Raw genomic sequence first — 24,408 nt, 5'->3', positions numbered from 1 at the left:
CACTGAACTTGCTCCAGGGTTTTTATGTCTTTCTTGTGCTGGGGAACAAAACTAGATATACAAGTTAAACGTGGTTTAAAAAGTGCTGAAAAAATGAGACATAATCCCTTCCCTTGATGTACTGGCTTTGTCCCTGCTAACACATCCTAGGAGGCTGCTGGTCACCGTTGCTGCCAAGGCACAGGGCTGGTCCATGTTCAGCTGCCCACTGGGCCCCCAGGGCCATTCCCACAGAGCTGCTCCCCAGCCTGGCCTGCTCAGAGGTGCTTCCTTCCCAGAGGCAACACGTTGCATTGCACTTGTCCTTACTGTGTGTCATAATATTCTCCTTGGCTGGTTTCTCCAGTGTGTCATGTCTAGGTTACCCAGAAGGGCAGTCTGATCCTCCAAAGGATCCATTTGTTCCCTTAATTTGGGGTCATCTGCAGACTGGATGAGGGTAAACTCCAACCCCTCCTCCAGGCCACTGATAAAGACATTAAACAGGATGGGCCCAAGAGAGACCCCGGTGGTACTTATTCCAGGTGGGGTATGGCCCATTAACCACCACTCTCTGAGCCTCATCATCCCATCACTTTTTCACCAATCTGGTTGTTCACCCATCCAGACCATAACGTCCTAACCTGGTTTCAAGGATATTGTCAGACAGTGCAAATGCTTTGTTAAAGTCAAGGTAAACAACATTTTCTGCTTTCGCCTTTTTCACAAATCTACTCATTTTATCACAGTTAAAAGATTTTTTTTTTTTTAATTAAGAAAAAAATATAAAAGGTTTTTTTCCAGGAAAGTTCCATTAACTTCTTTTTTTTTTTTTTTTTGCTACCAAAAGGCTTCACGGTAACAGGAATAGAGTTTGCATCCCATAAACAATAAAACAATGTTTTGGTTTTATTATAAATGGTTTTGCAGTTACGTTACTCACCTCATCTTACTTACCTAATTAGCACTAAGAGCCATGAACTACTTAATGCTGGAATTATTAGCATTAATTTAAGTTGGAGGATTCATCAGATGTCTGATAAAGTACAAGATGACTTGTCATTGTTGACTCAGGACTTCTACTTTTTAACACTTAGGGCCTGAACACAATGTATTTAGTGAACCTCAGTATAGCATCTTTTCAGTTAGGTACTTGTAGGCTGCGAACTTGTAACATGATTGCTTGAACAGCATTTATAAATAATTTTTAAAAATATGGTTATGAGGTAAGAGATACATTTGTTTGCTACAAACATTTTTTCCAGGATTTAACTTTGCAGGTTAGATGTCTATTCAAATATGAAATTCATGCTTGCTACCCATGGCTTCTTTAAGTTCCGTTAGACCCGCCTGGCATAACACGTGGTTCTACTCCAGTCCATTCAAGGGTTTGCATTTGGGGTTTGGAATGTTTTTGGAACATTCTAAAATATTTTGGTGGTTTTTTTTTCTAATCAGTATGAATCTCAGTCTACAAATTTTCCTGTCCCTGACTTGAATCTGTTATTCAGCCTTATTTTCTTTGCATTATATATAAAATACCACAATTTTATAATATTCCTGCAAAAATTTCATTAACCAGAATCTTAAAAGTCACATTTCATTATTTCTCTCAGACAGACTGTTGCATAACATGAAGGATCAAGGTCAAATGATATATGAAGAGAGACTCTTGATTCATTCAAGTGGTTGTCTTCATTCTCAATTCCTTTTTCACTACCTTCCAAAAAATATGACAGATTCTGAACACTTTTCACAATGAGTCTGTAGCATCCAGGTATATTCAGCTGTAATGGAGACACTCTGAATTTGCACGTCTGCAGCTCATCCTTAGAAAGCCTTTCATGGTACCACTGCCCAACTTTATTACTGGGATACTTGATACTGTGTCCCACCATTGGAAGAACAACCTTCAAAGAAAAAAAATAAAACAACAAACATATGCGAAACAAAGCCCACCAATTCCCTTTTAAATAAATGAAATTACAATTTTAAATCTGCCTAAATCTTGTGGTTTGGGGCCTGAATTAATAAAACAGCAGATTCTCTTGTGAAATAAAGCCGCGCAAGGCAGGTATCTTGGATATAATTAAAGCAGAAAAAATAATCAATGCATTATGATTCCTAAAACAAATTAGAAATATACTAACATGAATTTTCTTGCTTCTTGGGAAAGACAAAGCAATAAAGACACTAAGATGTCTATGTAAGACTTCACAGCCATGCATTCTGTATCTTCAAAAATTAGAACATCGACGGCTCTTGAATGTTTTTCCCAACAGACTGAAAACAATTTCAAAGTATTTACATTCAGCTTCAAGATAAATATTGCCATACTGCAAATGACACTGTACTTCTTTTCATCACAAAGTAAATATTCTTTCCTCCTGTTTGTTATGACAGTGGAAATGAGTTCATATGTGTTTTCTTTAATGTGCATTCTGGCAAGGAAGAAGACCATACCAGTTAACTTAATCATATTATTTTTAAAATGAAAAATTTTAATAAAATAAAGAGAGCAACAACTCAGAATTTTTCATACAGACTTACTTGGTTTATAGAGTATTTGTTGGCTGACTCTTCTGAAGCAGTGACTACATGAACCTGAAAACACATTTAAGAAGAATTTAATTTTTTCTTTTTAATGAAACTTATACTCTATTTTAGGAATTATGCACTGCTCTCCCAGACTCATAAAAGATTCTAAAGTTATTTGACTACCACGAGGACAATAATCTATTTCAGGTATGAAAAAAAGAAGAGATGTTTAATATAAAGTATTCTGTTTACTGGTAAATGCCGTTGCATTAAATATTTACTGATGCTAGCTACCACTAATCAGCAAACTATCACTCCAAACTCATTTTCTTTGAGTTTGAAGTTAACTGTGCCAATGCAATCTTGTGCTACCTCAGCAAAAGCATAAATACTAAGAAAAATGTTTTATATTAAATAGGAATATATCTATATTAAACTCAATAACTCAATACTGAATTTGGTAACTCTGCTTTTCATTTTATTTGATCTACTTGTTTTATTAACATTTACTTTCAAAAATATTGTTGAAGAAAAATCACAATGGAAACAGAAGCTACTCTACAGGGACTGGAAGTTATTCAGTAACTTTCAAGTGCTCTTGCTTTCAAATTTGTAAATGTTCACTCAAAATAAATGAGCTGCATTTTATCTCTGCACACCCCTGTTTATTATCCAGTAAAATACTGCAAAATTCTATGCTTTACCTGATGATCAGGACAAAAATCGAATCATAGAATCATTTAGGTTGGAAAAAGCCTTTAAGATCATAGAGTCCAACCACCAACCTAACACTGCTAAGCCCACCCCTAAACCATGTCCCAAAGTGCAACATCTACACATCTTTTAAACACCTCCAGGGATGGTGACTCAACCACTTCCCTGGGCAGCCTGTTCCACTGCCTGACAATCCTTTCAGTGAATAAATTTTTCCTAATATCCAATCTAAACTTCCCCTGGTGCAACTTGAGGCTGTTTCCTCTTGTCCTATCACTTGCTACCTGGCAGAAGAGACTCAATTGTTTCCACAAGAAGAAAAAGGTATGCTAGCCGTGAACGAAGAGATGGCTTCAGAACAGACTTCTTCATGTGGAGACCTGGGACCAGAGACTCCACTGCTGGGTTCTGCTCACTGGCCCACCCATGGCTCCATGCACAACACCCAGGCTGTGCCGTGGGCGAGCAGCAGCGCTCCCTTTTCCTTCACTCCTTTCCCAAGAAGACTGCTGCATTTTCTGAACAACTGCTAACCATTTAGACCCACTGTCAATCTGTTTTAATTGCCTGCAGAAGTGAAACCATGCTAAACTGCTTTGACTGTGCAGCTGCAATGAGATTACCAGTTCAGCCTGAGGCCACCTTTCACCAAGGGCTTACACTCCTTCATACCTATACAATGGGAAGGTCTGACCTGGAGAGCAAGCCTCAGATCTACCCTGTGTGATAACACAGGCACACCTGGTTAGATCCTAAGGACAGCATTATATACCATGCTGGCTAAATTTTTATGTAAACCAATTCTGACATTCTGTTTCTTCTTCTCACCTGAATAAAATGAACAATTAGAACAGATAAAAGCTGCTAATATAAATCTAGCTTATATGTCTACTTATGGTAAACCAAAAAAAGCTACATCACTTTTTTCACTTTTGTCACTCATATTAAATATTTTAATGAATGAACCAAAATAAAAGCATTACAGTATGTCTGAGCATGTATTCAAGTGCAAGAAGCTATTTTTATTTTCTACAAGAACTATTTTGTGAAGACTCACCTTGTCATTCAGGGAAACGCTTTCATCATTTTCATTTGGCAAGACAAGATCACCTTCAACAACTTCCGTACCATAAATCTTCAGCCGATATGATGCTGCTTCATTCCAAATTTTACTGCAATAAGCATGGACATAGAATATGCGCATGGAATGAGGAATATTGAGCCATCCTTTGGTACAGCCTTCATGATTTACACCATAGCGATTTAAGGCTCGTAGCAACATCTTCTCTCTCACTTTAAATTCTGGCAGCATCATGAGTGTGCCCTTTGCATCTTCTGATATAAACAAAAATAACCATATAAGTAATCCCTGATTTTTCAAGTACTACCTGTCACGAAAAAATACACTTAAGATGAAATAATCAGGTAGTTGCCAGTCTAACCTCTTCATGCTGACTTTTAGGTTATTATTCCCTTTCCTTCAATGTGTCATGTTAGACAAGTTTAATCTTACACTGTCTATCAAGTCTTACACAAAACTTACTTAATCACTGCTGGGGTTTTTTTTAGATCAGGTAACTGAAAGTAAAAAACAAGCTATAAAAGAACATTAAGCCTCTGCTTCACATAATTTGAGAACATGTATTTCACAGTGGGTAAAAACCACAACTTTATTTTAAAGGTATGAATTATACTGGCCACTGGGAAGTCTGAGCCTGCACCAAGATGAAATACATTTAATCAGATTTGAACTACATTATATAAATATTGCATATTCATAATTTTACGGTTTACATATCTTCTCATTACAAGTGATTATCTGACAAAGCCTTTCGCGTAGCCTTTTACCTTTTGCTCTTGGGAAAAGGCAAGCAGCTGTTTTCAGGGCCCACATGAATGTCTTTCCATGCATCACACAGCAATGTACAGCACAGAATGATTAATCTTATGGTTTTTGTGAAATTAAACAGGTATGTGTCTTGTGAAGCTATATATCATATCTGTTCTGTCAATCTACAGTGATAAGCAGGCTAATAGATGTGGAATATTTTAAAAGAAATAAACATATTTGAAGCCAAGAGCAATTTCAATTTTTAGCTTTGGAGAGAAAGTTAAGTTGAATGATAAAAACAATAAGTACAACAAAGAGAGAATTTTACTCGGCACATTTCTGACTCTAACAAATCTTTTTTTAAATTTTAGTTCAAGTCAGAAAAAAGGTAGATCACAGGAAAGCATGGAAGAGATACATAATTAAAGAGATGTAAAAGAAAAGCTCAAAGGTGCAAAAACCAACAGCCAAGATTATTATAGAAATCTCAGAAAATTAGAGGCTGATGTGTGTTAAGTGCTGAGTATGAGGTGGGTACCTCATTCCTGTACGTTTTCTTTATTAGGAAGGAGAAATTTATGTTCCAAAAGCAGACAGATGGAAGGAGGCTAAAACTCCTTTGATAAAATTATTTTAGCCTTTTACAGCATTATACTATTCAGTAGTTTTTTATACTGTCTTGCACCTGACATACATTAGTTTTCCACTATTTCACACATTTAGGGCCTCATGCTTATCTAATTTTTAACTGTGGAGCTCCACCGAGTTCTGTGGAATAAGTAAGTGGTATAAAGCAGCAACAAAATAAAAAGTATCTCTCTGTGCAGCAAGACCTTATTCCCTCATAATATTGACCCTGAATAAATATATAGATAATGTAACTAGACATACCAGTTTGAAGAAAGTATCTTTTTGCATTGTTTACAGGGTCATCGGTATCTTCAGGTGTGAAGAACAATTTCACTGCTTTCACCTTTAAAAAACAATATTTTTTTTTAATTTTTTCTTTTTTTGCATTTAAATATAACTATTTGTCAACTGATCCGACAAACGTGCATCCAATTCTGTGTTAACATATTCTGGAAGCCCTCAAAATTGCATCAGCTCTTTAAAGTCAAAGTCATATTCTCCCTTTCACAGGAGATGCACTGAACAGCAAACCACTGTGGTCGTGTTCCTTCTCAGGCTGAAGAAAGAAGACTAAAGACAGAAGACGGCTTTCAAAGCTCTATTAGAAATCAGTCACTCTTCCTGAACATCCAGTTAGAACTTCTCCACTCTGTAATGCCATTGTTCTATCCTGAACAGAAAGCTCCTTCTTTCCCTCCTGCATATTTCAAGCAAAATTTAGATTCAACACTTTCCACCAGTCTCACACACAACAATCTTTCTTTTTTGTACTGATTTGTAATAGGTTAGATGACACTGTGACAGGGAAAACACTACATTAACCTCTGCTACTTGCAACACCAGTGGAGCCACAAAAATCGCTAGCTCTTGTCCCCACCTGTGACATATAGCTCTTGTCCCCCTCTGTACTGGACTGTGCAAGCACATACTGGCACATTTTTAACATAAGCAGTAGTTCCTACATGTTTTAAATTAAAAAGTAACTGAGTTAAGAATCAGTTAGAAGAAAAGGATACTCAAGTCATCATTTGACTTTGTAGTGTCTGATTCTGTTTTAGACCTGTGCCAAGTACTATCCCATAGACACTGAAAAGTATGAGACTCTTATCTTATGAATTATTATTTATGAAATAAGCTCTCCTTAGCTTACATGGGAGCAATCACTCAGAACTAGGAGTTTCGGAAAGTAGCCAAGGAATAATAGAAAGCAGCAATCTCTTCTATATTGCAGATACATTACTGGTGAATTGAAAAAGAAAATCCTTTCATATGATCCCATGTAATATCTTGTGACATTTTTATCCATATAGACCCCCAGCAGGATAAAAAGGCTGCAAGTTAGGAGGCAATCAGGACCATGAATAAATACTGTATAAAGATTGCTTCATTTTAGTGTTCAAACCCTGTAAGAATGCAGCCACTTTCCTGCCAAGTGGCATAATGACGATCACAATCACATACCAATCACAGACAGAAAAATCACTTCCAGAAATATTTACAGCTGCACATGCTGTGTAAAAGAGAGTTTTTGTTTCAGCGTCAAGATCTTCATGCTTATATTGTTTTAAAAACTGATCTGGCAATTACTTTCAGCACACATATGGATTTATCTCACAAATGAAATTGTTCACTGGGAAGGTCAACTCTAGCACTAGACATTGCAGCAGTAACGTGAAATTAACTTGACAGTAACCACTTAAATTACAAAATTAAAATACCATTTTTTCATTCAGTAAAGCCAATCCTATTTGATCTGTCTGAACATTTTGTCCCTGTCCAAATCGCTGAGGTCCATAGTAATTAACGAAACCTTTTGTCTAGAATGATAAAGAATAAACATGTTAAAAGCATGAAAGCAGCAGGTAGAATTAGTAAGACTAAATGTACAACACACATACACCTACATTTAAATCAAAAGTGCATAGAAACTGTTTTTTTATTTACAAGTAACATGTAACAAATTCCTAACTCATGATTCATTATTTTAGCATGTAATTTAGAAACATCTAAGAAGTCAATCAAGTTCTATCATAACCTTCACTTTCATGAAAAAAATAGGTAAATGAAACAAAATTATTTCTATATAGCTATATACAACTACAGCTGAAGTCAAAGTAATTGAGCTTTTTATATGCACCAAATTATTAAATCTCTATTCAAGTAAATGCTGTATAGCACACATAATGAACTGCAACCACTGCACATTTTTCTTAAAAATACTAATCTCTTTCCACATGAGATCATTTGTAGTATTATTATTAAAATAGTAAAGACCAAGAGTGAGCACTTCTTCTAACTGCGATTTTAAGTCTGATGAGTTCTAGGTCACATGTGGGCAGTAAAATAACAGCCATGTGATCCAATGAGAACAACCTTTTATAGAAAATAATAAGTATGCATGGAGTAGACAAGCAAAAAACATACAGTATTTGTTTCAGAAATGGTGATTCAGTTCAAGTTATATAACCTTGCTCTCACACACAATTGTTTTCATGGAAGATAAGAAATGCACATTTTGGATTAACATACATGCTGGTTTTGTCATTCATCATCTGACCAGTAAGCTAAATCAAATAAAGCAAGACACACAATCATAGGAATTTGTATTCATTTTCCAAACAGCAAAACAAACAAAAAAATCAGATGACACAGAGAAAGAAAAACACTGAAGTACCAACTGAATGATTTTTTCAAAATAAAATTGATTTCCAAAATACATGTAATGTATTTTCCTTTTGCACATTGGGTAGCTTTCATTCAAGTCTTTATTCCTGGATTAATCATCTTAAACTGATTTGTATCATGGTTATTACTTAGGGATAGAAAATGGCTGCTGTACAGAATACCTAAAGATTTCCTTTCCATTATTTGCTTTTACTTTTCACAGTGGTTTAAGAACGTCTGATGATGGGGTTCTCTTCGGGGACTAAAGATAACAGCAATGAATCCACTGAATTTCAGGGGATCTTCTTTGTCTGCTATGGACATTTCACGTGTATTTATACCATGAAAGTTTTTGCCCCAAGCTGACCATGTATGCTCCTCACACGACTGAAAAAGCCAACGAGTTGACACATATAACTATATTCTTTCACCCTGTCAACTGCCACAACAAAACACATCACTTCTGTACAGCAATAGCTCATATATCCATCCTCACTGGCTACCACATTTTGTGTCTGTCTTGCCACACCACTCTGGGGTCTGCAGTGTGTAACACAGAATGAATTCATTTATGGTCCCTCTTTGGAAAGCAGCTTTACTCCCGATTCCTTAAGTAACGCAGGAAAGACATAAAATAGCGAAATGCATCGGAACTGGGAAATAGGGCTGTTATTGTGCTATTACAAGCATTTTCTTTAAAAGTACCTTTTTTTTGTTTGTTTTTTTTTTACAGCAGTGAATTAAAACTCTGTTCATATTGGCAACCATGAGGCTTTTTTACCTTAACACTTTCCATTGCTTCAGATATTCTCTGTTTCAGATCTGCAGAAGGGTCATGACTGTGGTGTTTGAGATCCCTCACAATTATATCAAAGTGATTTCCCTTCAGCTGACCAAGTCTGAGGTGCTTGCATGTTGAATGTATGTTGTGTATTCTCATGCCCTTTTTTTCCATTTTGCTCCCAATTTCTTTCAACCTGCATAAATAATTGGGAGAAATTATGAACCATCCTCTACTAAAGCTATCTAACTTCTAATAAGGTCGTCTTCACTTTTGCATTATAATTAAAAACACTTAAAAAAAAAGTTAAAACAGATTGTTATGACAAAAACAAATCAAATGGAGAGATATAAGTTTTACAACTTGTAGACCAGAAATAATTTAAAAATATTTGCTTCATTTGCACTTGTATTCTGTAGCTCGACAGATATTGGAATGAAGCAATTCACTGAACTTTCTCAAGGCAACTGCACCGAATTTTGCATGTTTTATTGAAAAACAAGTAATTTAATATTCAGTCGTAAAAATCTGCCTCTCTTAAAAAACAAAAAAAAGAAAGAAAAAGTAATGTGCTCTGCAGATTCCAAAACATAATTGCTCTTTCTTGGTCAGCCTTAACAAAAACAAACTCAGCACACTGATTCTCTGGCTACGCTTGCACATGCTTGTAATTGGAAACACAGCTGACAGTTCAAGTATTTACCCTTTAAAGTATCCACTCAATGTCTTTGTTCTTATGTGTAAGTAATAGTCATTCAAATAAAAGGAAACTTAAAGCATAAAAGCTTACATTCTAAGCAATATTTTAATAACCTTATACATCATGTATTTATAAAAATTATTTCTTTTCCCTGTTATGCTGGTGGCTTGGAAGCATTTAACTGTTTTGCTTAATCATCAAACATTAATGCAAAGTTTTGTTAATTATCACTTGAACAACTGGCCTGACAGTGCAGTATGCAGTGGAATTTTACTATTGATATATGTTAGTAATAAATCCTAAAAGCTTTATTTGTAAAGTTTACTTTGTTGCTAAGGCCAAAACCCATTAGAAAGTTAAAGCTGAGGAAGAACTAAGGTCTGTTTTTTTACTGCTATTATGGCAGAACTTAGTAAATATCTTTTACCCACTGAATTGGCTAGAGAGTGAAAAAAAAAACCAAAACCAAAAACCACCACAACAACAAAAAACACACGAGGAAAAGGAAGGCATGTATTCTATTATTGACATCTTGTATTACTGTATTATTCAGAATGTATTTTCTGCCCTCAGGTTTGGTGATATTTTCTTTATTTAGTCTCATGTTTCTAAGCTGGACAATACAGAAGTCGATACTTACCACTAAAAGACAGCATCTGTCCCAAGTATATTTGTAATTATTTACTTTAGTTTTGTAGCTATATCAAGCTTGTAAGTTGTTGCCTATGGACCACAAGACAACACTTCGATAGCACACTGAAACCTGTTGCATCACATAGTACAGGCTTCTTCTCGGTTCCAGCTACTTAAGAAATTGTAAAGTGGATCCCATGAGCATGAATTAGAAAGATACTGTGCCAGACGATATAGTATATTTGTATTATGAAAAATACAAAGAAAGGCATAAATTCCAACACTGGGGGATTTCAGCACTAAGCTGTACATTCCCTAAAGCTACAAAATATTAAAGCCATTTCCACTGTGCTCTAATACAGGAGAAGACACATCATTTCCGAAGTTCATCTCATGCTGATTGATACTTACTAACATATAAAAATATGTGTTAAACTGAATGCACCCATATTGTATGTACCTTTCAGGAGTCACCTTCTTCACTACCATAGGCTGGTAAGTAACAGCCTTCTTGTCTTTGATGCCAGTATAACTGAAGTCTGAAGGAAGAACACCAAGTTCAGCAGCCAAGAAACCGATTGCTTCTAGTGTTTCTAGATTTTCTTTCTGAAGGGTGAAACCTGAAACAATCATCTCAGAATTATTAGGAATTTGCACTTCTAAATCGTACAGGTGCTCTGTTCCCTTCCAAATATAATAGCATAGAAACTGCAAATAAACAGTCCTCCCACCCCACAAAACTAAAGGAAATTGGACTTTACATTTTTTTCTTTCAATATTGAAAAACACAGAACACAACACTCTTAGAGCACCCAGAAATCCCTGCTGCTCTTAGAAATAGTACCTGATATAATGCAATACAATTCAACGAACACGTAGTGACTTACTGCTAGAAACATTGTCTATATCAGAAACCAACTGCTTTAATGAATGAGATCGTAAGTCAAATTTGACCTTACTAACTTGTCTGCATCGCATCTTCTAGAATCCTCCAATTACTTTCAAGGGAAAGCTAACACAAGGGAATAACACGGAGTTAGTGCTACACCCAAAAGAACTGTAACTATTATCACTGAAGAGTTTATGTAAAATCACTGCAAAAACTTGATTCATTGATCTCATTCTCCAGTGATATAACTATACCACAGTAATAATTATTTATTTCAGCAAAAACAATGGGTCAGCCAGGCCTATAGATCATACAAAAATGATTCTGAGTTTCAGTCTTACTAAAGAACACCACAAAGCCTGACACTTTCACTAAAAAAATGTAATATTTACCTGTATAAAGATCTTGTTTTTCCTGGAAACCATCAGCAGACCTTTTTCTGGACCAACTTTTTTCTCGAAATCTTACCATTATTGACATCTTTGGCTGATCATTGACATCTGTCACAGTAAAAGATTTTGTTTCTAAAAGTTTTCCAAATTTTCTGTTGATAAAATGGTGAACTACTTTTCTGTGCTCTTTGTTCCCATCAGGCTCAAAAGAAAATGTAGAATTTTCTAGCTTTGCATCTAAAAATTTAAAGAAAGCACTGGTCTCCTTTTCAGACACTAACTGACGAAGTTCTCTGTAATCAGCGTTTCCTTCTACAATCATTTCCTTGCCTTTCGTAACAGTGACCAGGAAGGGGAATTTCTGCCTGACAGCGCTGTGCAGACCAGCTCGATCCTTCTTGTCCAGCACAGGCCCCAGCGAGAACCCCCCCGCGCCAGCATCGCCGCCACTTTCCAGGTCCCACGCGTCCTTCAGGTCACGGGCGAATTTATCAAGCAGTTCGCTCGTGGATTTGCCCAGCAAGGAATCCAAGGGGCTGGCTCCCTCCGGGCCAGTTCTCGGGTCAGGTTCACCCTCAAGGCCCGCGGGCTCCGTCCTCGATTTTTTGGGTGGCTGCAGCCACGGGCTGCTTCGTTCTGGCGGCACTTCGCTGGGTTTCTGAAGCGGTTCAGCCTGGTCATCGCTAACCGAGTGTTGGGGCACGGGGATTTCTGTCACCACGAAGTCGCTGGGTGAGTTTTTGATGGTGCCGCGGAAGCCGGTGTGCTGGGTCAGGTGGCTGAGGGACGGGAGCATGGCTGCCCGGCCAGACACCGCCGCACCTGCCAGGGGAGGAAATGAAACACATGGGAGAGGGAGGCGGGACAAGAAGTAACATCAGCTACTAAAGAAAAGGCGAGCGGGGGGCGCCGGCGCCGCTCCCGCCCGACCCGCCCGGCCGTGAGGGGCTGGTTCGACGCGCCCCCGCCCCCGGCAGCGCCGCCAGGGGGCGCCAAGACCCACTCCACGTCCCCACGGGGGAAGGGGCGCAGGGACGGTACCAACTCCTCCAGGCGCGCGGGGAAAGAGAGGAAGAGCTATCTCCTCCGTCCCCCCCGGCCAGCCATGGGGCGCGCCGGAGGGGGCGGGGCATCTCCCGGGCAGCCTATGGGAAGGCCGCTCTCTCCTTACGGAGCCGCCGTGCTGTGCCGGTGACGCCAGCGCCATCAGGGGTTGGATCGTTCCCTCTTAAAGGGGAAGTGATGCGGCGGGGACACCTGGCGTGAGGCAAGGCGCGCGGGGCTGGGCGTGGGCGCCACCGCCAGGAAGCGGCGAGGCGAGGTGCAGTGCAGTGCAGTGCAGTGAGGTGAGGCGGATCCCGCTGGTGGTTGGGGCCGGGGGAGACGCCGCTCACCTACCGGAGGCGGCGGGCGGGAGCTGCGCCGCGGCGGGCGGCCCGTGGCATGGTGGGCCGGGCCTCGCTGGGCAGCCGGGAAGCGGCGGGCGGAGCCGTGAGGAGGGGGCCAGTGGCGGCCGCTGTCGGGCAGGGCGAGAGGCGGTCGCGGTGTCGGGCCTGGCGTGTTCCAGGCTCGTCACGGCCCTGGCGAGGAATTACGCTGACGGCCCCGGTTTTGTTCTAGGAGCTGAAGATGAACAAGCCCGTAACGACCTCAACGTACGTGCGCTGCCTCGGCTACGGGCTCGTGAGGCGGCTGGCGGACTTCATCGATCCCCAGGAAGGGTGGAAAAAATTAGCAGCCGATATAACTGACCCATCTGGCGAAAACAGATACAGCCAAATGCATATAAGGTCCTATATAGAAGTCACATAGCATAACCTTGTTTGTCTGTGTTTAACATGAATACTGCTGTCCATCCCATTATTGTAACTTCACTGGTGGGTGCCCAGTGATAGGATGAGGGGCAATGGGCACAGACTGAAGCACAGAAGGTTCCATCTGAATATGAGGAGACATTTCTTTACTTTGAGGGTGCCAGAGCACTGGAACAGGCTGCCCAGAGAGGTTGTGGAGTTTCCTTCTCTGGAGACATTTCTACCTGCACACATTCCTGTGTGATCTGTTATAGGTGAACCTGCTGTAGCAGGTGGGTTGGACTAGGTGATCTCCAGAGGTGTCTTCCAACCCCAGCCATTCTGTGATTGTAACTCGTTGCAGTTTGTGTGCCAGTAGGTACTTACATCTTGGAGTAGCGTTTCCTTGGGGAACTCAGGGTAATTACTCCAAATTTTTCTGTAGTTCAATTTTCAGACAAGCTATAGCCAAAGAAAATTGACTAAGGAAATTAGTGTTAATCAGAGCCACAGACCTATGTATTTTTAGTGGTACAGCAGTGGCTGTGTGACTCTCTGTACCCTAGAGACTGGTAAACATTGACTTCATTGTGCATCTTCTCACAAGAACAGCGCAGGAGACAACAGGACTAACTCCTAGTTCACTGTTCTCAGGAAAATGTCCCGTCCCTTTTAGTTAATGAAATACTGCTGAAATGACTTCTCGGTTAACTCCATGTTGCTTAAAGAGCTTGTTGAATACTTAAGCGATTTCAAAGGTTATGAGATTTTAAATATCTTGCTTTTCATCTTAGGCTAACATCCAGTGATGTTAGCATTCATTTGTTTCTCTATAATAATAATAAATCTGTTAGAATAATGGATCTCAATTTCCGCTTAATGCCCATCTTGAAATACTCCAAATGAAGTAAGAATTCCACATGGAAGAAAAAATGTTTTTTTTTTCATTTGGTCTGGCTCTCACCACCTTGTCTCTCCCTGGCATTCTCTCCTCTGTTGGCCCTGTGTGTAAATGTATAGTGGTTTCTGGGCAAAATATTGAAGCCATCTATCTGTATTGGTCCCCGAGTTTTTTTTCCTGTATATCCCATGGTTTTTTCCCCAAGTTTTAATTTATTTAGATTGGTTTAGCTGCATTTGCAAATAACTGTGCAGTATAGCTCAGTATATTCTGCTGTTTTGGGGTTGTGGGCTTTTTTTTGTGGTGCATGTGTTGTTTTTTTGTTGTTTTTGTTGTTTGTTTTTTTTTTGGGGGGGGGGGGTATTAGGTTTTTGGGTTGTTTTTTGGGTTTTTTTTTTTTAGTGTATTTTCCTTTAATCTCCCTCCTTTCTTTATGGTTCATGAGGTTGGTTGTTTGGTTTAATGTTGATCTTAATTTATCTTTTAAGGAGATTTGAGGCATTTGTACAAATGGGAAAGAGCCCCACATGTGAATTGCTTTATGACTGGGGAACAACAAACTGCACTGTTGGTGATCTAGTGGATTTGCTGATTAGGAATCAATTCCTAGCACCAGCACGCCTTTTGGTTCCAGGTAACTGTTACTCTTTTACATATTGTACTGTGTTCTCAGTTTCCAAGATGTTAAAGAGCTTCACAGTAATTCAAAAATCAGAAAGGGTTAGGTTGAAACAGCTGAAAGTGAATGTATTTTCCATTATTTGTACTAACTTAGTATGTTTTGAGTCCTACAGTTTACATATGGTTGCAGTATATAACCTTCTCATGGTGCTTATGTGTCTCCTAATCTTAATCAATATTGGTATTAATACTGTTTGTTTTTTGTGATTCCTAATACAGTTAACACGTTTTCTAAATTCCATTTTCAGAAGCTGTAAGGATGCCACAAGAAGTTACATTACCTCTTTCTTCACAGGAAACCATGCCTATACATGAGAAAGAACTGCCTATACAGGAAAAAGAAGTGGCATCTGTAAAGCCTGTTTTAGCTCAAAGTACTGAGAAGCAACATTCAGCTCCTTCCTACTTAAGTCAAGAAAATAGCAGCTCACAGTCTAGTAACACAGGTAGGCACTTTGTTTTGTAGACTTCAGTACAATCTTTTTTGCTGATCTGTCCTTCACCCCATGTGAAATAAATCATAGGAATCCACTAGAGTAATGTCTGTATTCCCATCTTGGTGCATCTATAGGAAATGGTATCTTGCTTTTTTGCTCTTGCTCTGTGTGACTGTGGATTTAGCCTGGGTAATAAGGTGTCTAAATACAAGTTCCACCTTGACACCATGGTGGAAAACTTGACTTATAATTAAAGTGCAGTTTATTTTGTGCTGTACATAATCCTATTGCCCTTTTTAGATACTGATTTTTATAGATTGTTTAGCTTATTGTGTTTTAAAGCCAGATTTTCCATGTCGTAAATGATAAGAGTGTTGGAGAAATATGTTTAAAGAAAGCATTATATGGAAGTGTATGATTGGTCTGTTTCTTCTTGAAGTTCCATTTTTGGGTTGCTGCCAGAAGCATGATGCAATTTTTACATCTGACATAGTGTGGTGCTCTTTGTGTTCTGTTGCACATTTAACTTATTTTGCCTATATTACAAGTATTAGCAAAAAGTACAATCAGAAGGCTGCTACAGTGCCAGTTGTGAAAAAAATTAGGCATGGATAATTATTTATCTGCATTACATTTTTTTTTTCCGGTGTCTTCATAACAGTGCCGGAAGTAGGGCTCCGCTATGTCAGAATTTGCATGGTAGCAAGTTTTTGCTTTAATAGAACTGAAGCAGAGAATTGATTCAATGCACTTGTTCGTAAGTGAAAACATAGTTGTGATAAATGGCAAATGTGTCTTTCAGATTTCCATAGTTTTTGCTTTCATGACTTGGAAACTGTTACAAACAATTTTGATGTGCGACCAGAATCAGCTGGAGGTAATAAACTGGGAGAAGGTGGCTTTGGCATTGTGTTCAAAGGCTACATCAATGGCAGAAATGTGGCTGTCAAGAAGCTCATTGCTGTGAGTTATCCTGGTTATTTTTCTTTTTAATGGTGGTGTACTTTGTAGAATAGACTTATCTGTGGAAAGTGTTCAGTTATACAATTCAAAAAGTTTAACCTCGTTAGCATTAGTCGGGTTGAGCACCTTGTGCTGCAGTCCCATGGGTGGTGTGAGGTGGTGCTGTCAGCAGAGATGAGTGTTGACTTTTCTGTAGCTCTTCTTTGAATGGCTCAGGCAAGTTGTCTGGAAGAGCAGAGTCCTCCCCCCAGTTCCCCTCCCTCCTCTCCTACAGACAAGAAGTGGCAGAAGGGAAGGGGTCTTTGGAAGGTTTCCCTTTCAGAATCAGATGAACGATTCACAAGCTAAGTAGGTGTTGCCACATAATTTTAGTCATCATAACCAATGGTTTGTGTGAACAATTAATTTTATAATGAGTGAGTGCTATTAGTGGGTAACTGCAGTGAAATAAAACTAGTAAGTTGGTGATTGTGCTGTAACCAGATCCATTTGTCCAATAGTATTGTGTTCCAAGGAGTTAAAAATCATGTTCTGATACTTTATTTTTGAGTAGAGTAAAAAAGAGTATTGTGAAAAGTTTAGTTGTTACAGGTAACTCATCTGAAGAAAGGCTTACAATTCCAAATTTTTTTTTTTTTAAATGAATGACTGTGCACTCTAATATGGTCAGCAGTATTAACACCAAATACTTCCTTTTGTAGATGGTTGATGTTAGTGTTCAGGACTTGAAACAGCAATTTGATCAAGAAATAAAAATTATGGCAAAGTGAGTATGGTGTTATATGATGTTGTTATAGCTTTCTATGGGAATCTGAGTTGATAGATAATGCATTAGCTAGTGTAATCCCTTATTTTTGTCTTTCTAGCATAACTTAAAAGATTTTCTGTTAAGTGAGAATGTTTCATATACAATATGACTGTATTTTGTACATTTGAAAACACCACTGCAAAAACCTGGCTATGGGCAGTAGGGCTGGAACAAGTAATTGGGGATTAAGTTCCTTCTGCCTTGTATGTTCCTTGCATGTTGGGAGTCTTTCAGAGCATACATTAATAGAATATTTTTTTTTTTTTTGCTGTAGGTGTAAGCATGAGAATCTAGTAGAATTGCTTGGTTTCTCAAGTGATGGTGCTCAGCCGTGCCTGGTGTATGAATACATGCCCAATGGTTCATTGCTTGACAGACTTGCTTGTCTGGTATGTAAAATATTTCTAGCTTCCAGTTGTCGTACTTTGCTAAAGTATAGATATCTGTGAAATATCTTTGTAATGCTACTGAACTGTACTGGCCAAACGATCTTTTACTGCTTAGTTCCTTGTGCTAGAAGACAAATGTGGTAACAAGTATTCTTCCAGTAACATTTTATACAAATGTTTTAGACTCATTAAAGTCAAAGCAGGCAGACAATGCAATGTCATGGACTGGTACCTGAAGTGGCACAGGAGCCTGGACTTGCTGTGCCTGTGTGGCGCAGAGCCAGAGGGTGCTGCAGTGTTGTTCCCACTCCTGACATTGGTGTCTTCTCTCGTAGTTCTTGAGATTCTGCATTGTGAAATTGCCCTTTGTTCATTGCCCTTGTGATAGTGGTTATAACACAATGTTCATAGGCTGCGTGTCTCTTTCCAAAGTGCCTAAATAAATGAGAAATCCTTTTTTTTTTTAATTGGTAGTTGGTGTAAATGCAATACTTTCTTCTGATCAAATGATGTATGTTCTGTCCTTGACCTTTAACAAATAATAAGTTGCTTTGCTTTTGAGGGGGCAGCTTTGTGTATGAAGGACAAACAGTTGCTTGTTAGAGTGGTACTAATAGTAAGCAGCAAATTCAGAACTAAGTAGATGAGCGTCCATGTTTGTTGAAGGAGTTAAAAATTCTGCTTTATACAAAGTAAATGCCGCTTCTGAGATTGTAATCTGGTGAACGTTTTAAACTGATGCCACCTCAGCTCCTCATGCCATTAAACCTTAAAAAAAGGTTGTTTCGCTGATCTTCCCATTGTAGTGGTTCAAGCATTTAGTAGTTGGAGAAAGAGCCGGATTAGGGATCAGTCAGGGTTTTGGCTGGATCAGCCAAAAAAATACTAGTTGAAAAATATCTTTAATTTTCACATGGAGGCATTTCCTCTGCAAGGCTGCACAAATACTTCTACCCCAACAGGAAAGAACTGGTGTTAGGAGGAGAATGAGAGCAGTGGCTGGGGAAAGGACTGGGTATGTTTGGTAGTACTGCTGTCTCGGGTTGGTTTGTGTGATTTGCTTGCACGCACGTATACGTGTGCAATTTTAATTTATTTTTTTTTTAATTGAATCAGTGCAGAAGAGAAACTTAACCTTGCACTGCCTTAAGTAAAATTTATCTGTAGAAATGAGCAGTACTTGACAAGGATGTATATTAAAATGTTCATCCATGGAACCTTGGCCATTATCATCAAGTGAGCTTAAAAGATTGGTGGTAATTGATAGCTAAAGTAGAAATAACTGACGCCTTTACAAGGAAGAGACAGACTTGTGATATAAACTATAAAGAATCTAAATCAGAATCAATAAATCAGAAAGAATTTTCTGATACAGTTGAATACGTGAACAGTGTGCTTACAGAATGTGTTCTTGCCAATAACTTCAGTTTGTGATTTCACTGGATGTGTTTGAAGCATGGACTCTTGCTTAACATCATCTTTTCTGGACTTTGAGGAGCAGGTGAAGGAGGTGGTATAATGATGAGATACTCTGATCCTATTCCCTTGTCCACTGTCAAGATTACGAAGTAGTTTTGAAGTGTAGGTGTTCTCACTTCTAAAGTCTAGTCAGTATCATGAATCAAGCTAAATGCTTAAAATGGGTAAATCCTGAAACAGTGGAAGATTTTTCTCAAACTGTTGACTGCTTTGAATTACTTGCTTTGTTGGAAGGCTCTCATATCAGTGTTGGTACAGAGTGGAATGTGTGGTAGGTACAGGTAGTTTATTTTTTTTGCAGTGCAGCTGGCCTTGTAGTTTCAGAGTCTGACATTATCAAGAACACTTGCAATGGGTAAAGTAATCTAAGGTAAAATCCAGGGGAACTGAAATGTGACAAATGCATGTATTTCCACCCAAGTAAATTAAGAAATTTATACTCTTAGTCTTTTTAACTATTTACTTGAAAACCACAAAACACAGAAAAAACTGACTTCTCTTCTGTGGTCATTTTTTATGTTTTGTTTTATGTGAGCATACATTATGTATGATTTTCACCTCTACTTGCTTCTTTCTCCCTTCTTATTCAAGGATGGCACTCCACCAATTTCTTGGAATACAAGATGTAAAATTGTTCAAGGTACAGCAAATGGCATCAACTTTTTGCATGAAAATAATCATATTCACAGAGATATCAAAAGGTAAATGCTGCTGACTAACACTGTCTGCCTCTTTCCCCCCCTCTTTTTTTTTTTTTAATTCTCCCTCTGTTAAAGTTGTTTTACAGAGAACAAACTGTAAGAGGCATTGATTCACTCAAGGGCACAATCTTTTCTGCAAGTGACATCCATCACGGTAATCTTGTCTGTGCCACAAGGACGTGACCAGTACAGACATCTGAAGATAATTATGAGGCTATTGTAGTATGTTATTATCAAATAGTTATTTGAGTGCTGCGAGGACACCTAGAATTCTTATTCTTTCATGACTGCTGCAAATGAAAAAGCTGTTAATGACTTTATAAACGGGGAATTTTTCAGACTAAAACCCACCTATTTTTTTTTTTTTTCCTAAAACATTTCTTCAGAGTATCTCCTTTGATTTACTGCAGTTTGCTATGAAGACAGTAAAATTACTTCAGTCAGGTTTATGAAGTTCAGGGTTTTTCAAGGATAATGTATGTTTACTTTTTTGTTATACCAGAATTTTTTGCTAGAGATACCAGAGCTCAGAAAAGGTGGAGGTTTTGTTATAGTGTTTTTGTTCCTGTCATTTTGTTTTCCCTTCCTGGATGCCATTTGTTGTGTTGATATTTTTTTTAATTATTTTTTTTTAAACATGCAAGCAGTCCAAATCTTTGAAGAAGAGCCCCAGATGTGTTACACCTTCAGTGGGTTAAGAAGGGACAACTGACTGTGTGTCACGGATGAATGTTTCAGTGACTTCCTGGCTTCTGGCAATTCTGCTAAATGTCGACCACTTTGGCTTTGTGGCCTTCCAGCTTGTGAGGAACAAGCTTTTGCTTCAGCCTCCTCGTAGAATGTGCTTGCTGCTTTGACAATTTGTTTCTTCTTTCTTCCCTGCTAAGCCTCTCGACAAGTGTAATGACTGGAAGGGACGCGTTTTTTACCTTCTGCTACTCTACCCTTCTAACTGCTGTGAGTTGACCATATTACAGGATTGGGTTTTGTTTTGTGTTTTTCTTTTGGATTCCATTTTGCAACCTCTTGCACTTGTAGTGTGACTAGTTCAATAAATTTGGGTGGTGTTATTAATAGTGATGCCGCTCCCAGGTAAAACTTACATGAGCAGACGTCTAAAGTGATTTACTTTGGTCTTCATTTTGCTGTGGCGTGTGGAAGCAACTCATAACTCCACAGGCACCAGAAGAGCTTCTCTGTAGGCCAGAGGAGACATGATTGAATGGGTGTTCTGAGCTGAGCTACCAATAGTTTTTTGGCTTGGTTATACACTTGAAATCTTTCATTTATCTCTTGAAGCTTAACAGTTGCAGTTAAACTTGTTTCTGTTGTGCTCTTTCTGGTGTATCAAAAAAAGCAACCACTCTTTGGGCTTGACTAGAGTTGGTAAGAAGCTCAGAAAGAACAGAATCACAACTTCATAAATCTTCGAAGCTGAGCTTTAAATATGAAACTGTTTGGTGGATGGTGCTTCTGCTAGTGTTTGGCCTTCTGCAGTGGTCTTATATTTAACACTCTTTACAGCAGTTCTAATAGCAAGTGATCTGTTGTTACTTAGATGTGTTATTTTTTTTTAAAAAGGTTTGGTGAACAAGAAGGGGAAGTTAAATGTCTGTCTGTGGTAACTGTTACATGTTGTGATTATGTGATTATTTTATGGTTCCATTAAGGGGGTCAGAAAAGGAGGAGCGTTACAGAAATGTTAAATTATTTTAAAATAGTTCCAAGTGCTACGAGTTTGAAAAACAGTAGAAGATTTATACTGTAATTCACCCCAGTTAGTATTTTATGAAAGCATTCAGGTCTTTTAGTTGAGCTTCGTTATTCAGGGGTTTTTTTAAAGGAAATAGAAGCTGGAGATCAGGTGGAAACACAGCACATATGTTATTCCAGCATTAAAAAGTTTTCTCTTGCTCTTCCAAAAGAAGACTGAGTGTATTAGTATTCATTCAGCATGGGAATTCGTAATGGTTGACATAGTCTTAAATAATCCACATAAAAATCTGCTTTTGTTAGTTCTGAGTAGGAATTTAGTTAAAAATTGTACTGTCACCCAGTACCAGTTGTTCAGAAATAAGTATTCTCTTCTTAAAGAATATTCAGATCCAAAACATGGGTGTAACAAAACTGGTGCCTTATAGGAAATTTTTGAATTTGTAGGATTGGGGGGATGGGGTCCTTGTTTCTGGGTTTTTTGTTTGTTTGCTTTTGCATACATGCACAAGAAAAAATACGTGTGGATCCGGGTAGCCAGTTCTGGATTATAATAGAGCAATTAATTTTGAAATTGAGCAACTTCCAACAAAATTAACTCTTACATTTTGTTACATGAATAACAAATAAATATATCTCTACTGGTTTGGAAAATTATCTTTTTTGGTTTTCTCCTTCCCTTTCCCCTAGTGCAAATATCTTATTAACTGATACATATATGCCCAAAATTTCTGACTTTGGACTTGCAAGAGCATCTGTAACATTCACACAAACAATCATGACTGAAAGAATTGTTGGAACAGCAGCCTATATGGCACCTGAAGCTCTGCGAGGAGAAATAACACCTAAATCTGATATCTTCAGTTTTGGAGTAGTAAGTAGAATGTGGGAAACAGTACATTCCTTTTTTTTTTTTAATTATAAAAGCATACACAATCAAGAATACCTGAAATTAGACAGTCTACTCTGATCTATCGTTTCTCCTTTTCCCAACGTATGTGCTCTTAAGGTAGTTTCTAAACTTTGATAGGTTTAAAATAATTTGAATATGCTGACTAAAACATTAAATTTGCTAATAATTACAATAATTATATTAAAATGTAATTTTGCATGCAAAAGGCCAGACTAAAATAACATTCCAAGTTCTAGCTAAATGTAGTATGAAGTCATGTGGAACATTGTTCTTGCGTAGTATTGCAAGAAATGTAACTCAGGCTGGAAAATAATATTCAAAGCAAATTTTTCAGATTTGTGTGTTTTCCTATTTTCAAGCACTAAAAGTATGATGTCCATGTGGGATTTGCCTTAAAGCTGAGTACAAAAAAGACAGGAGCTTAATATTTGGGAGAATAATGAATCCATTCTGAATAGATCCAAGACTAATTGCTCTTGACCCCTTCCTTCATGGCAGTTAGTTTTGTGGGAAGTTGGGCCAGATACTGTGTCTGAGTGGTTTGGAAATCCTTCCATTTTGCTTTGAATCAATACAATGTAGGGTGAGAAAAACTTGCGTTGAAATTCAGAGACAACACTGCTAATAACAGTTAATGAAAATAAAGGTAGGAAAAACAGAGAGCTGTTTTTGCTGTAAGCATTCGTTTGAAAGACTGGGGGTCATGCTCCTTTTTGCAAATGGTATATATGCTAAGGATTATTATTACTCTATGCTTCATTTTCTCCTAGGTCTTACTGGAAATAATAACGGGTCTTCCTCCAGTAGATGAAAACCGGGAGCCACAGTTACTGGTACGTTCCTTTTGCTTTCTCCTCCCCTTGCCCTGTTCCAGGTTCACTTTATTTGAAATCATCATTCTCTTTGTTTCGGTACCGCTTCTTGTTGTAATACCCTTATGCTTTATCAGTGTTCTCCTGTTATACCCAGATACCCTCATAGTTCCTCATTCACCAGAACATTTTGAAGTAGTCATCTCAGTTGTATCTTTATGGTTCTTTATAATTCTTACCATTCCTGTGTCAGTTTTCATCCTCTTCAACTTTACTAATAGTTAAACAATACCTTGTGTGTTTAACCTTAGGGAAGTTTGAAATGTAAGGCTTTTTTTCAGGGTGAAGGGTGGGATGAATTTTGTTATTTACTATTCAATGAGTAATTCAGTCTAGTAATTAGGCAACTGATGTCTGAGTTCACACTCTTAAATTAAAAATCTTACAAGGCTGCCCTTGAATTTAGCCTTAAAATTAAATTCTGAACTACTTAGTCCAAGGTTTCCTAGAATATATTTTACTTTGGGGTTTGGATTGGCTTTGTTCCATGCTCTTTCACAGCAGATCACTTTCTTCCACCGCTATAGGAATACCTGTGTACTAGTACTAGTTTGTTTTTTTTTTCCTCCAAGCTATGTCTTCTGGAGTGGCATAATACTTACTATATTGAGCTCTGTAAAAACCTGGGAGAACTCAATCCCTGTCAAATTGAATCTTGAGGTTTTTTGGGGTTTTGAAGCAGGCTTTTTTAGAGATAGGATCTAGAAAGGAATATAAAGTGTGATTTGACTGGTACAGTTTATCTTTGTAATATACTTCTGTGAGCACAAAGAGAATCCTCAGGGCAAGATAATGTGGCATCCTTAGCTTTGAAAATTTTGGGAAAGCTGAATGTTAGTCAGCAATTTCTGACTGACCCGTAGAGGAAGGCAGGAGATCTGCCGCTATTCACTGACTTTTTTCTTTCTTCATTTACCATGTTGACTTGTCTGAGATATTCCTCAAACAGTATATGTGATGACAGATAATGTATTTTAAGTTTGGTGGTGCTGGAGAGCTTATAAGAG

General features: G+C 38.2%; 2 protein-coding genes across 6 annotated transcripts in view; one reads left to right on the top strand and one right to left on the bottom strand.

Moving 5' to 3' along the window:
- Positions 1-717: 717 nt before the first annotated feature.
- Positions 718-13,248, bottom strand: PUS7L (pseudouridine synthase 7 like). Of its 2 annotated transcripts, none has more exons than XM_065048615.1 (9): positions 13,150-13,248; positions 11,752-12,573; positions 10,931-11,090; positions 9,138-9,333; positions 7,411-7,509; positions 5,954-6,035; positions 4,289-4,566; positions 2,530-2,583; positions 718-1,889 (listed from the first exon to the last, which is right to left on the bottom strand). In XM_065048615.1, the coding sequence occupies exons 2-9, from the start codon at positions 12,545-12,547 to the stop codon at positions 1,566-1,568; spliced, it is 1,989 nt and encodes a 662-aa protein (XP_064904687.1). In that variant the 5' UTR covers positions 12,548-12,573; positions 13,150-13,248; the 3' UTR covers positions 718-1,565. The 2 variants fall into 2 exon arrangements, with proteins under 2 accessions (XP_064904687.1, XP_064904686.1); XM_065048614.1 differs by lacking the exon at positions 13,150-13,248 and adding an exon at positions 12,793-12,971.
- IRAK4 (interleukin 1 receptor associated kinase 4) overlaps positions 12,247-24,408 on the top strand; it is a 13,423-nt gene continuing 1,261 nt past the window's right edge. The window contains exons 1-10 of one of the 4 annotated variants that reach the window (XM_065048616.1): positions 12,247-12,483; positions 13,372-13,541; positions 14,934-15,079; positions 15,375-15,572; positions 16,366-16,526; positions 17,228-17,292; positions 17,609-17,723; positions 19,794-19,903; positions 22,307-22,490; positions 23,300-23,362. In XM_065048616.1, coding sequence (XP_064904688.1) covers positions 13,381-13,541; positions 14,934-15,079; positions 15,375-15,572; positions 16,366-16,526; positions 17,228-17,292; positions 17,609-17,723; positions 19,794-19,903; positions 22,307-22,490; positions 23,300-23,362 — 1,203 coding nt within the window. In that variant the 5' untranslated portion in view covers positions 12,247-12,483; positions 13,372-13,380. Of the gene's footprint in view, positions 12,484-12,900; positions 13,098-13,371; positions 13,542-14,933; positions 15,080-15,374; positions 15,573-16,365; positions 16,527-17,227; positions 17,293-17,608; positions 17,724-19,793; positions 19,904-22,306; positions 22,491-23,299; positions 23,363-24,408 lie in introns of those variants that run through there. The other 3 variants (XM_065048618.1, XM_065048617.1, XM_065048619.1) reach the window with 3 other exon arrangements.

Source organism: Columba livia, chromosome 1 (genome assembly GCF_036013475.1).
Source record: "Columba livia isolate bColLiv1 breed racing homer chromosome 1, bColLiv1.pat.W.v2, whole genome shotgun sequence".
Classification (NCBI taxonomy): domain Eukaryota; kingdom Metazoa; phylum Chordata; class Aves; order Columbiformes; family Columbidae; genus Columba; species Columba livia.
The sequence above is the reverse complement of the archived record's forward strand: the minus strand, read 5'-3'. Positions and strand labels throughout refer to the sequence as shown.

What these genes read in the sequence shown, in the direction of transcription:
- PUS7L (XM_065048614.1), bottom strand. Translation starts at nt 12,958, where the DNA reads ATGGCGCTGGCGTCACCGGCACAGCACGGCGGCTCCGTAAGGAGAGAG. An exon ending in AAAACAAGATCTTTATACAG is followed by an intron (nt 11,091 to 11,751) that starts GTAAATATTACA and finishes TGATTGTTTCAG; the next exon opens with GTTTCACCCTTCAGAAAGAA. An exon ending in ACAAATACTCTATAAACCAA is followed by an intron (nt 1,890 to 2,529) that starts GTAAGTCTGTAT and finishes TTTTCTTTGAAG; the next exon opens with GTTGTTCTTCCAATGGTGGG.